General features: G+C 23.9%; 1 protein-coding gene across 15 annotated transcripts in view; it reads left to right on the forward strand.

Annotated features, from left to right (window-relative positions):
* LOC108003694 (protein unc-80 homolog) overlaps window positions 1-12,670 on the forward strand; it is a 49,825-nt gene extending 37,155 nt beyond the window's left edge. For 10 of the 15 annotated variants that reach the window (XM_062083247.1, XM_062083242.1, XM_062083248.1 and 7 more), the window contains 7 exons: window positions 181-390; window positions 1,026-1,376; window positions 1,722-1,937; window positions 2,430-2,519; window positions 6,898-7,020; window positions 10,001-10,149; window positions 10,759-12,670. In XM_062083247.1, coding sequence (XP_061939231.1) covers window positions 181-390; window positions 1,026-1,376; window positions 1,722-1,937; window positions 2,430-2,519; window positions 6,898-7,020; window positions 10,001-10,149; window positions 10,759-11,349 — 1,730 coding nt within the window. In that variant the 3' untranslated portion in view covers window positions 11,350-12,670. Of the gene's footprint in view, window positions 1-180; window positions 391-1,025; window positions 1,377-1,721; window positions 1,938-2,429; window positions 2,520-3,743; window positions 3,757-6,897; window positions 7,021-10,000; window positions 10,150-10,758 lie in introns of those variants that run through there. The other 5 variants (XM_062083249.1, XM_062083254.1, XM_062083252.1 and 2 more) reach the window with 5 other exon arrangements.
* The last annotated feature ends 510 nt before the right edge of the window (window positions 12,671-13,180 follow it).

The raw sequence follows: 13,180 nt of genomic DNA on the forward strand, positions 1-13,180 counted from the left end.
TGTCATTTTTTTTAAATATATTTTTTCAACGTTAAATCCACAATCGATAAAAATAAAATCTTTAAAAAGAAAAATTGTATAAATTCCAAAAATCTTGTTTTTTTTTACAATATGTGAAAAATAATGTTATGTTTTAAATTATAAAAATATAATAATCAATTCAACATTATTTTTTTTTAGATGTACCGAAGTTGAGACAGTCCGACATAAATTTTGCACTAACTGCAGTATTAAATACTTTGTGGCCACCAACTACGAAAACGATACCAACAACTGCACAGAATTTAAAGACAACGACAGATATGAGAGCGGGTAGTTTAACATTTGTAGCAAGAGATTCAAAGACTTTAACGAAAACATCGTTGACCTTGTATCAAGTTGCCTTTTTAGGTGAGCAATTCATTTTTATAACTATTATAACTATTATTTTTAATAATTATATCGAAAAAAATTCACGAATCTTTATTTAGATAGAATAGAAACAAATATTTATTTACAAATATTTATTAGTATTTCAAATTCACAAAAATATTCATAAAAATATTCAAATGAGTATAATTTCATTGTGATATAAAAAAATAATAATTAGAATTAACCAATTATTAATTTTAACATTGAGTTACAATATAATATATTGAAGTTACTATTACATATATAATTATTGCATAAAACATAAAATAATAACATCAATCTATTTCAATTTTTGTAAAAAAAAATTTATAAAAAATAAATATTTTATATTTTTAATTAGAATTGCATATGTATTAAAAATTACATTGAATTTTAGACGAAATTATATACAATACTTAAATATATCATTACTTAAGAACCTCAGATCTATAAAATAAGAAATAAAGAATAGAATTAGTTATATTTATTATACTTTAATATTTATGCTTACAGAAATATTTCAAGTTTTCCTATATATAATACATAAATATATAATACATATTTCAAATTATATTGCTTTTTTATATTTTCACCGTAATATAATATTAATTGTTTCTTTACATAATTTTTCACAGCATTGAAGATAATGACGATATGCTTCGAAACTGAATTGAAGACCGAATGGCCAAAAATCTTACGCACGATGCGTTTACTGAACAAGCGAAACGAAGCTTCCATGTATCTATGGAATTTTATAGAATTCGTAGTTACTCATCGTACCGCATTGTATATTCAAATGCTACCTTTCATCGTTCACAAGATCGGCCAGGCACCGATCTCGGAACACGAGAGGAATATGCAAACTACTATACGAGCAAAGATCAACGGGGACACTAAAAGCGTGCCAAAGTCGCGTGGAAGTCTGCTCACTGATCTTATACACGAGTTGAGGAAACTAAAGGAAGAGATAGAAGATCGAAAATTCGGTTGGTACATCAATAATTATAAAAATATTATAAATTATATATTAATATTTATATTATTTCATTTAAAAAGTGAATATGTGATGATAGACGAAAAATTTGAAGGTTACTTTTTTCTATCAAGATTTTAAGGTTATCGTTTTTTAAAATGGATTAATATGATTTTATGATTAATATGATATTTAATAGAATTGTAAATCGTTGAAGTCGAGCAGTAATATTATTAGTTTTATAATACATTGATTTTGTGATATGATAATGATAAATAATTATAACAATATCGGTTTAGATGTATATTTTCTATATTTCTTTTACCTACATTTTATGTTATTTTTGTTGTATATTTAGACGAAACGCAGTCAGAACCAAAGAGGAGTGTCGCAGATATGCATTGTGCGACGGAAGGTCAATCTCGAACACAGAGATTATCGTTAATCGATCTTTTGACCGGGGACCTTGGATCCAGGAGTCATATGAATCATCAGTCGAATTCGAGCAGTACTATTAAAACAACGCAACCGAGTCAAGTGTCAGCGCCACCAAATGGTATACAAACTGCACGTGGTATGTCATTTTAATTATACGTTAAAATCTACATAGCGAATCTTTTTTTTAATAATACAATTTGTTGATGATAAATAAAATTAATAAAATATAAGATAATCTAATATAATATAATATCTGTAAATGTAAGATTGATATTAAGGTTAAAAACAGATATTAATATTCAAATATTAATATTAAAACTATCAAAGTGATTGGTTTCAAATTTTTCATTTTTCCATATTTAAAAATATATGAATATCTTTTTTAAAATTAACATTGATTTTTCGACTAAAAGATATTGTATATATATTTAATTTTTATAATATTATATATATTAAATCTAATTTCTTTTTCTGTAGATTTTTCTAGATTCAAACACAAGTTATAGATTGATAGTTCTAATATTAATTTGACGATAAAACGAATTAATCGCCAATATTAATGAGAAAATATTTCAACTGCAATTATCTATTCTTATTTACATTAAATATCCATTTTCAATTGTTCCAGGATCGAGCACAAGCGGAGGTTCCTCCACTCTTCGTGAAGCTTGCGATGGCGCCACCGAGCAGCAGCAAGCGGAACAACAAGCACCAACAGGTATTTCATTTCCTTCGAATTCGAAAAATTACTCCCAAATTTCAAATATATATATTAAACGGTGCGACTGCAAGCCTCTCATAAATGTTTCGCTGTTTTTCTAAGCGATTTAAGAGATGTCTACCACAGTTGGATCGAGCCATTGTCTATAGGGCACTGCGAGGAAATTTGCAAAGCTCTTGTGACGCCTTTTATTTTTTCGTAAATGATTATGAATATTTACCATATCGTATTCATTTCATTCCCTGACAGCGAGGCTTGCCACGAAACGTCCAAGTTTCTTTAATTTTTCTTTTTTTTGTCCATCTTTTTTTTTGTGACTGCAATATTTCATTTCGAAATTTTTATTATTACATAGATACTTACAGGGAGTGTAAAAAGAAATTCAACAAAAATATTCTAGAATAGTTATTAACAAATAAATAATATGTTTATATTTTTAGGAGTCTATAAAAAAAAGAATTGAGCTATATAATAAAAAATATATAATATATGTGTAATAAGTACTTTATTAAATATAATTTTGTAATTTAAGATATAAAAAAAATTAAAATATCATATACTAAAAAAAATATACTATAAAAAGATAATATAAAATGCACAAGATTATTTATAATTATGAATTGCAAAAAAGTAAGAAAAAGTACAATTAATAAATTTTCTAGTAATTTCTTTATTAATCAAGAATAATTTAAAAATAATTACAACAAAAGTTATCAAAAGTATTAAAATTATACCAATATAGTGCATACACAATATAATGTAATTTATATAGATAAAAATAAATTTAAAACGTTTCATTATACGATATATATATAATGTTTTAACACAATTTTTTTTTGCAAATTATTAAAATAATATCACAATTCTTTTTTTCTTTTAAAATTATATCATTAACATATTATTAATAGATTATTAACATAATATATGCATATTATTTATTCATTCGAAACTCTGTTAATAAAGATCTAAAATTCTACGATACTTTTGTTGAAATTATATTGAATATCGTAATTCTTTTTTTTGCAAATTATTAATAAACAAAGTTCTAAGATGTTTCTCGTTCGTATCAATTATTCTACGAATACTTTTCACACTCGCTGTGCGTAAATTCGATCTCCACTTTCGCTCACACTTTTTCTTTTTTTATTATTTTCCATTCATCGTTCGTCCGGGCATCCCTGTTTGGTCTTATATTGATCATTACATTGCTTCCATTGCTAGCTAGGGGACGGAGGTAAGCGGATACTAAAATAGTAAATTCTGATACGATTTATGAATAAACGTCCTGCTGGTGTGTACCCTTTATTCACGCTTATCCACACATCTCGTAATTTTTCATTATATTTGCTCACTTTTTCTCCTTCTTTATCTTCCTTTCTTTTTTTTTTTTTTTTATCAAACATCTGTTGCTACTATTCTTCCTCTTATTTCTGTGAACAGAGATTCGATCAAACCATTACGTTCAAATGCACGTTAAAGGAGATTACGATTTATTTTCCAATTTTTATATCACTTTTATGTATTTTTGTCGATTATAAAATACAATAAAAAATGAAATTGATCGTGTTTCCTTTTTTGATAAAAAATTTGAACTTGTTCGCTGTGCAAATTGTTCTTTGTGACGTATTATGTATATCCTGGATAAACGATACTCGCGATCACTTATTGGAGTGCATATACTTTGTATGTTTTCCATTTTGTATATATTTTGTGTATTCCCCTTTTTCTTTTGTATATTTTTTTGTGACGATAAGATGAAGGGTTGAAAAAAAATAATGTTTAAATCTTGTATATACTATGTGAATGAAAAAAGATACAAAATAAATGAAGGCCTGGTTTTGAACACTTGATTAATAGATTAATAAGAATTATTTTATGTTTTTCATTAATCTTTATAAAATTGTTGAATGAGACACTTATATTATTTTGCATTTGGTTTATATTTTTGCATGATAAATTGTAATATCACAAAATTGAAGATAATCAACTTTTAAAATTCAAATTTATGATATTCTGTTTGATGTGATTTTTCTTGTAAATAATTCTTGTTTTTAAAAAAGCTGAACAAATAATCAACAAATTAAGTTTAAAGAATAAGATATTTTTTACCAAAAGTGTATATTATATTATATAATATATAAATTATTGAAAAGGAAATAATTTAAAAATAAATATAATACACTTTTTTAAAATTAATTTTATATTTGGTTCTATTACTGTTATATTTTTTGATAGAACATAATCTTACTTTATGATAAGATGGATACAATTATTTTTTTTAATTTTTTTTTTAAATTTATATTAAATATATAAACTATATAAAATGTCATTATTTTTAATCAAAAAATCAAAATTTTAAATTAAAAATAAATAAAAAATGTAGAGTTTTTTTAAATAATTGATTAAATTTATTATTTATTTTGACATATATGAAATTAATGATGTACATAAAAAATATTAAAAATCTTGATTAAAATATTATCGATAAAAGTTGATAAATTCATAATTTGATAGGTAGAATCATATATTAATATTTAATAATTGTTCTTGAAGATTAATAAAATATATTTAAGTATTTACATATATATTTCTTATTATTTATTTATTATGTTTTAAAATTTATAAAATAAAAAATTTATTATAATTAAATATACATCTAATGAATACTATTAGAAATTAATGTGATATTATTATATGATACAATTATCATATAAAATATAATTAAATACATGATACTTTCGTTTCAATTTTGAAATCCATTTGAATATATAATAAATTATATTGAATTAATAAACTTCTACTTTTAAAATCTATCAAAAAATATAAAAAATTAATCAAGTGCTCAAGTAAAAAAAATTTGCTTTCATTTATCATTAAATTAATTATGAATTTCGATCATCACTCACTACAAATTTGCAAAAAAGAAGAAACAAATGACGAACTTAGAATTAAGTTGAAATTTTAATCGAGAAAAATGAAAATATATAAAAATAATTATTTTGAAAATGAGAAAAATCTCCTTTTCACGGTACATGTGTCATTAGATTATTCTATTATTATTGCTATTTTCTCTTACGTTTTCTACACAATCATAATAAATATATACTATATACATGTACATATAGCAGTATTTAGACAATGGTAATGTCCAACAGTTGGTATCCTGTTCATCGTTGCATAGTTGTACTTCACTATAACGTAGTTGCTTCGACTTTCTCGTCTGCTTTCCTTCTTTTACTCGACTCATATATCTCTTTGATTCACAATTGATTCTTTTGCTACAATTTAACACAATTATTCCTTCTTTATCGAAAAACAAAATACAGCATACATCTCATGTGCGCGTGGGCGTATACGTGTGCTTATTAAATATTCTACACTACTTTCATATTTCTCCATCAATATGTAATATTTATATCTTTAATTTTTAATTTTCTTTTAACGACAGAGTTTTACACAATTTCTCGGAGGTCTTCCATAATCGAAGCAGCCTCGTGAAAAGTTAAAAAAAAACTCGTTTATTATCATTACACGTACTTAATCGTTCCATTTATTTCAGATCTCTGTGCTGATTAATTTTTATACACTTCCTTTTGTGATACAATGGTGTGAATATTTTTGAAAGTACTGTGGATAAAAATAAATACTTTTGCTAAGTTATAAAATTTTTAAAGGTATATATATATATATATATGTTTTTTTTGAAAAGACAAAATTGTCAATAATTTTTATTTTTGCTGAAATTTAAATTTTAATAATGTGTAAATATATTTTATAATTTTAATATACTATGAAAGAATTATATCCAATGAAATTATAAAAGTGTGGATCTAATGATTAATATTTCATAATTTTCTAATATTATGAATCAGTTTTTAGATATAAATTTTATGTTTTTATCCATGAAAAATTCCATTCTTTCATTGTTAAAATTCACTAATTTTTATCCACTATTCGTAGGATTAATTATAATATTTTTAATGTCTTTAAAAATATAAATATTTACTTTTTTCCTTTTGATAACATTATCAAAATTTCATTTTTGTTTTCTTTAATCCTCGCTTAGCTAATCATACAAAATGTATACAATTTAGAGATAAGTCATAAATGATCTGTCTCATTCATTTTTGTGATTGATTAGAAAATTAGCAAAAAAAAAAAAGTATTTTTTTAATCCATCGTAATTTTCAAAACATTTATACCGAAAATTAAATAGGATACCTTCTCTATCACGATTTTTCATTAAATAGAAATGATTCAACAGAATTCATATCATCGTAAACGATATTTTGACATAACAAATAACATGGTCACCCGGTATGACTCACTTATCGTCTCTCCCTTCATTCTAGACGTTAAATGTGGCATGTTTCAGATAGATCCCAACCATCTTCTACTAGCGATGAACGTAACCATGTAAAGCCTCATCCTATATTAACTCATCAAAAGGCGCCAAAACTGCGCTTTCTCTCTTCTGTAGAGTTTAGGCACTCATCAGGTAAATCTCGAGCCCCTACTGTAAATAAATAAGTTTTAGTTGTGACCGACCGTCGGTAATGTTCGATTTTTCAAAAATAGTACGTTAGATTTACGAGAATAGTGTATTGCATTATAGAAATATTTTTACAGTGTTTTTCAAAGAGAATAGGAATTATTTTACTAATGAATCTGTGCAATTTTGAAATTATTTGGTATTAAAAAATATTCAAACAAACGATTAATGATGAATAATGAATAATAAATGTTGTATAAATAAAAACAAAAAATTCTGAAAACAAATATGAAATTGAGTTACTGAAATTTTGAATAAGATTTTAGGATAAGTTGATTTAATATCGAAAGAATATTTCAAATATAATATTTCAATAAATGTTAAAAATAGCTTTGTATCATCGCTGAATAATTTATTCCGAAGCTTATAACAATGCTTTTTAAATTTAAAATTTTCTTTATAAATATGTTATTTTATATTGCATTAAAATTTTTGAAAATTGAGAAAATTGAAAAACAGCTTATAATGCTTGCTTATAATACTCTATTGGCAATAATGTTTTTAGGAATTGATATTTCGCAAAATTATGCCTTTAATTATGTTGTTACATGTATGGATCAATTTTGTATATACGCACATGTATATATTTGCAATGTAGAAATAATATAAATAATAGCTTTAAATTATTTTTTTTTTAGTTAAAATTCTAAATTTTATGTATTTTATCGAAACATAAAATTAAATTAAAAATAGAAGATTTAAATATATTTATTTCATTCATCTCATTATCTCATTCATTGTAAATATAATAATAGAAGAAAAATATCATTATTAATATAACACTTAATTAATACTTGCATAATAATACTATTTTCATATTTCGTTATATATTTTCTATATTATTGAAATATGTGATATAAATAATTATTAGCATGTTTAATTATTTCCTACTATCAATCATTATCATATATCATATTTCATTTCATTTTCATTTACATAATATCTCTTGTCAAAAACACATCTTTTTTTTTAACGTATTTACATTATACTTATCATCTTGCTGATAACAAATATATACAAGATAGAAATATTTTTATTTTAAAAGGATTAATATTATCGATAGGAAAAAAATAAATTGAATTTATATATATATATTTCTTAATTAAATAATTTATACGTAATGAATGTATTATTAATAACGAGAGAAAACTACTATTAAAAATTAACAAATTTATTATATATTTATGAAAAATAATATTATGAAATTTAAGAAAGAGAATTAAAATATTGAAATATATTTACAATATTATCTTTTTAATTAAAATGTGCTCAAAGAAAATTCTTTTGGAGGAGATTTAAAGGTCAAAACAAACACAAAAATAGTTGAAGTATAAAAATATCGATTGAGACTTATTCATTAAATTGTAAACAATTTAAATTTGCTTTAAATGGAGATAGAATAAAGCTATCTCATATCTAATCCAAACTTCAATTGCTTATAATATAGTAAATAAATCTCAATTGATATTTTTAAATTGTTTCTCTAGAAATTCTTCAAAGATATTCCAATATATTAATATATCCTGCTACAGAAAAGAGTTAATTAATATTAATTAATAAATGAATTTGTATCAATTAACATATGAATATAACAAGATATAACACATTATATTTATTAAAAAAAAAATTATTAATATTTAATGGAGAAAATATAAACAACTATTAATCACTATAATGGAGAACTCTTCATTATATGTCTTTAAAGCTTAAATAAAATTAGAATAGCTGTTTGTGCTTTCTAAGAATTTCAAAGATACAACATTTTAATTAAAAAAGATATAAGAATAATAATTTATATGTAAAGATATTATGCTTTTTTATTATTTTTATTAATTTTATAATTGGTTATATTTTATTTTTTATTCCTCTCAATATTTATAAGATATTTAATTTTAAAGAGCTCATTGTTATATAAAGAAAATCGATGTGTACGACACAGAGGAAATTACAAGGAAAATTGCAATAATAAATTATTTTCATCATATCGATATTAAAACTATTTTATAATTATTATAATTATTTCACATCGATGTAATGTTAATCCTTTTCTATTGTGTTACTTCTACTTCAAACTATTTTCAAACGATTTTCAGACAATAAAAATACTTGAAATAATCACTATTTTTAAAAAAACACTATATTCTATGTTCTGTATATTATCCCTTTTCTATTACATTTTATCTTCTTCGTATTAAATGCTCGCTGTTCTACAGTCCTTCCAAGCTTATTTTTTCAAATTACAGTAAATAATACATACTTGAATATAAATACAGATATATTAAATGAGTTTTCAATTCTAAAAATTTTCCTTTTTTTTTTTTTTATTTTTCTTTCTTTATTGGATATAAGCATGATTTTCGATAAATTCACTGAATATTTTAATCTTTTAAAATCAGCTCTTAAGTAGAATATATAATGAAAATAATGCAATGATTAAATGTAATATTATATTGTAATACATCGTATGAAAGACAAATACTTAATATTTTTTAAATTAAAATTATTTCATTAATTAATAAATACAATTTACAATATAAAATACAAATATAACATAAATATTCTCGTGTACAATTTGAATTTTTAAATATTATTTTATCCAGATCTGTACATTAGATGTAAAAAATTAAATAATTATTCATCAAATATTTTATTAAGAAAATTTGAATAAAATTTAATATATTCGTGCACAATTTCAATTTAAATATTAGATAAAAAAAAATTATTTGATTATTTGACAAATATTCAGTAGATATAGTGCTGTTAAGATATCTATATTCTACGAAATATCATTGTTACTTCGCTTTGATTCGAAAAATACACGTCTGGTTGCGATTCGTAATTATGGAAGAGCAGCATGGATAGATTGTAGAATAGAGAGTAATGTTTCAAATGTGAAGAGAATTGATAACACGTTTAATTTTATCAGGGGAAACTGTGACGAGCCAACTCAGTCCAACCAGTCCAAACGAAGACAGTTCAGGCGAATCCCGCCCAGACAAACCTCGATTACAACGCTCTATGGGTCAAAGCAAGAAGACTTTCCGATTGAGAAAGAGTCGAAGAAGTCACGTAGAAGTAATGAGATGCATATATTTACAGAAATAATAGAATATTGACTTAATAATAGAGACAGATCTAAATCTAACTTTTAAATTCGTAAAATTCGAATCCAAATTTTACAAGGAATATTTACTTTTTTCTTATTTTTTTTAAAGAGATTTATTATTTCATTAAAAGTAAAATTTTAATAAATCTTAATTAATTTATAAAATTTTTCAAATTCAAGTTCACACAGTTAACCGATAATAATAATTATCTTTTTTATATTTTTTTTCCCGATATAAATTATAAATTTAAATTCAAATTCAATTGGATTATTGAATTTTATCATCACAATATTCTTATGAATTAATTATGCAAATTTTTTATCTTTAAAATTTAAAAATAAAATTTATTAAAATTATAGTTTTGTACGAAATAAACGTTCGAGATTTTCCAATTTCGAGGATTTATAAAATTGTTTCAAAATTTTAAGTTTTCATTCTTACTTTCAATTCAACACTAAAAACCAAAATGAAATCTTATCAATATCTGCCTCTAAACTCCTCTTATGTTTATAATACAATACGTTACAATCAATCAGGATATTAAAATTGTACAATGACTTAAAAATTTACTTTGCAGGCAGTGCAAGTGAAATCAGAACAAAGTAACAACGTATCACAACCGCAAACTTCTCAACCATCGATACTAACGCCACCTACACCAGTAATGGAACCATCGAGCTTCAGTATCCCTTCCGACTCGTCGTCCATTCGTTCGAGAAGAAGTTCTTCCATCCGTCAATCTGATTGCGAGAAAGGTGGCAATCTGCTCAACGATCAACAACTTCACGCCACGCTTCACTACCACCATCACCATCATCATCATCACCACCATCATCTTCATCTTCAAACGTCGGACGCCTCGTGGGATGAGGATACATCCAGTACGTCCGGTTATCGTGAGTCGTACAGTATGCAATTGGTGTCGCTAGAGAGCAGCAACAATAACACACGTCCAATTCAAGCACCGCCTTTGGCGTCGCCAGACTTGAACGACATGCCCTCGACTAGTAGCACTACGACTCATGTTTTCGAGGGAAGCTCGCCTGATTGCTCCATAAATGGTAGCGGGGGAGAGAAAACCGCTCTGTTGACGGCTAGCCAGAGAACAACCTCTCAACATTCCCTGCTCATGGTTTTTCCGAATCAAGACGAAGACACGTTGATATAGGCTCGTATGGATATCTATATATGTATATTATACACGAGGAGACTGATTAGAAACATAACCTCTAATTGCTAACGAAGTGTCGGTAATAGAGAGAAGTTGGATAAAAGTTTGTTTGGTTATCTTGCATGAAATGTAAGGAATATATTTTGTTATTGTTAAATTATATTTCGAATAGGATTTTGTAAAACATATGAGGTATGTTTAACTATATAAAGATAGTGTTATTTAACTGTATTATTTGACTGTAATTAATTAAATTATAATTGAACAAAAATTATCTTTCATCGTAATAATATTTTATAATTTGTTGAAAATCTAAATTTGATAAAAAAATTTGTTGATATAAGTAACTAGTCGAAAATTATTTAAATAATATTATATTTAAAGATTTTATAAATTTTTATTTGGTAATTTACAATAAATAATATAATTTTTATTTTCAGTAAACCATTGAGCAAATATTTTTAATTTGTTCATTTATATTTCAATTTTTATTACAAATATTATTCAACTTATATATTCGTTTTAAAATTAATTTTAAAATCTAATAACTTAAAATCTAAAAAAAAAAAAAATATTATATTTAATATGATGTAAAGAAAATTATTTGAAGAAAATTAAATTGTTAAAAAATTTCTTTAAAAATATTTTTAAAAGAAAATTAAAAATTAACTTCAAAACCCTTGTGATATATCAAAAATTAATCTTGCAGAAGAAACAATCGTATAAATCTGGAAGATTGGATGCAAGTTTTTTTCTCTGTCAGAAAATAATTATATAATTTTAATTTTTTTGTTTCTAATTTATAATTAAATGAAATAATCATTTTTATGTATTATTTGTATATATATATTTGTATATATGTATTATTTAGAACTTCAATTGTTTGTATTTCAATCTAAAGTACATATCTATTTTATACATTTATTTATCGATAGGAAAAAATTTTACTTTTTTCCATATACACGATGAACATGCAATGTGAAACGTTAGCAGTTAAAGGTTGAATCGATAACACGATAACGTAGAGAATTTCGTAACGTAGATCGATTACGAATTAACGAAACGATTTAATATACAGTGTTCAGAGTTTTCAATAATGATAATAATGTTCTCCGTTGACCGGAAAGACCAATTAAAGATACATATGTTGAGAGCCTAAGCCTCGTGGTCACGAAATATGTACTTTGTAATACTTCGACGAGCGTAATGAAATTACCGACCACGTGGATGATTAGGCCTAAATATTTGTATGTCGACGACTCTGTAAAAAAAAAAAAAATGAGACAAATACGTTTGAAATAAAAATACTTTACGAGAATCGCAATGAATATTCTTTCTATCCGTTATTAGTAATTTATTATCAGTTTGAATGTGAAAAATGTTGGTAATTATTTAAAATAATAATTATCTTATTGATTTTTACGACCTTTATTTTGAAGTATATCATCATTCTGAATATTTTTTTAAATATAAACAAGAAAGACAAAAATATTTTCGATATCATTTTATATCATTTTAAACTTTGGAATAAGTTAGATATTCTATTTTCAAAGTTTAATGTAAGTTAGGATTAGGTTTAATATAAGTAGAATAGGTTAGATACGTATCATTTTTTTTAATTTCATGTTTTTAATAGTAAAGTAAGTTTAATTTGAATTATTTGATTTTGATATTGAAACTTTTAATCGAAATTAAATATGATTAAATTCTACAGATAAGTCACAGATTGCAATTTTAATTAAGTTTTCAACAATGTTCTAGTTTTCTTTTTTCTTCTTGATACGAAAATAGAATGTTAAGCGAATTTCATTTTACAGATTTTTTAAAA

Source organism: Apis cerana, linkage group LG12, assembly GCF_029169275.1.
Source record: "Apis cerana isolate GH-2021 linkage group LG12, AcerK_1.0, whole genome shotgun sequence".
NCBI classification, from domain to species: domain Eukaryota; kingdom Metazoa; phylum Arthropoda; class Insecta; order Hymenoptera; family Apidae; genus Apis; species Apis cerana.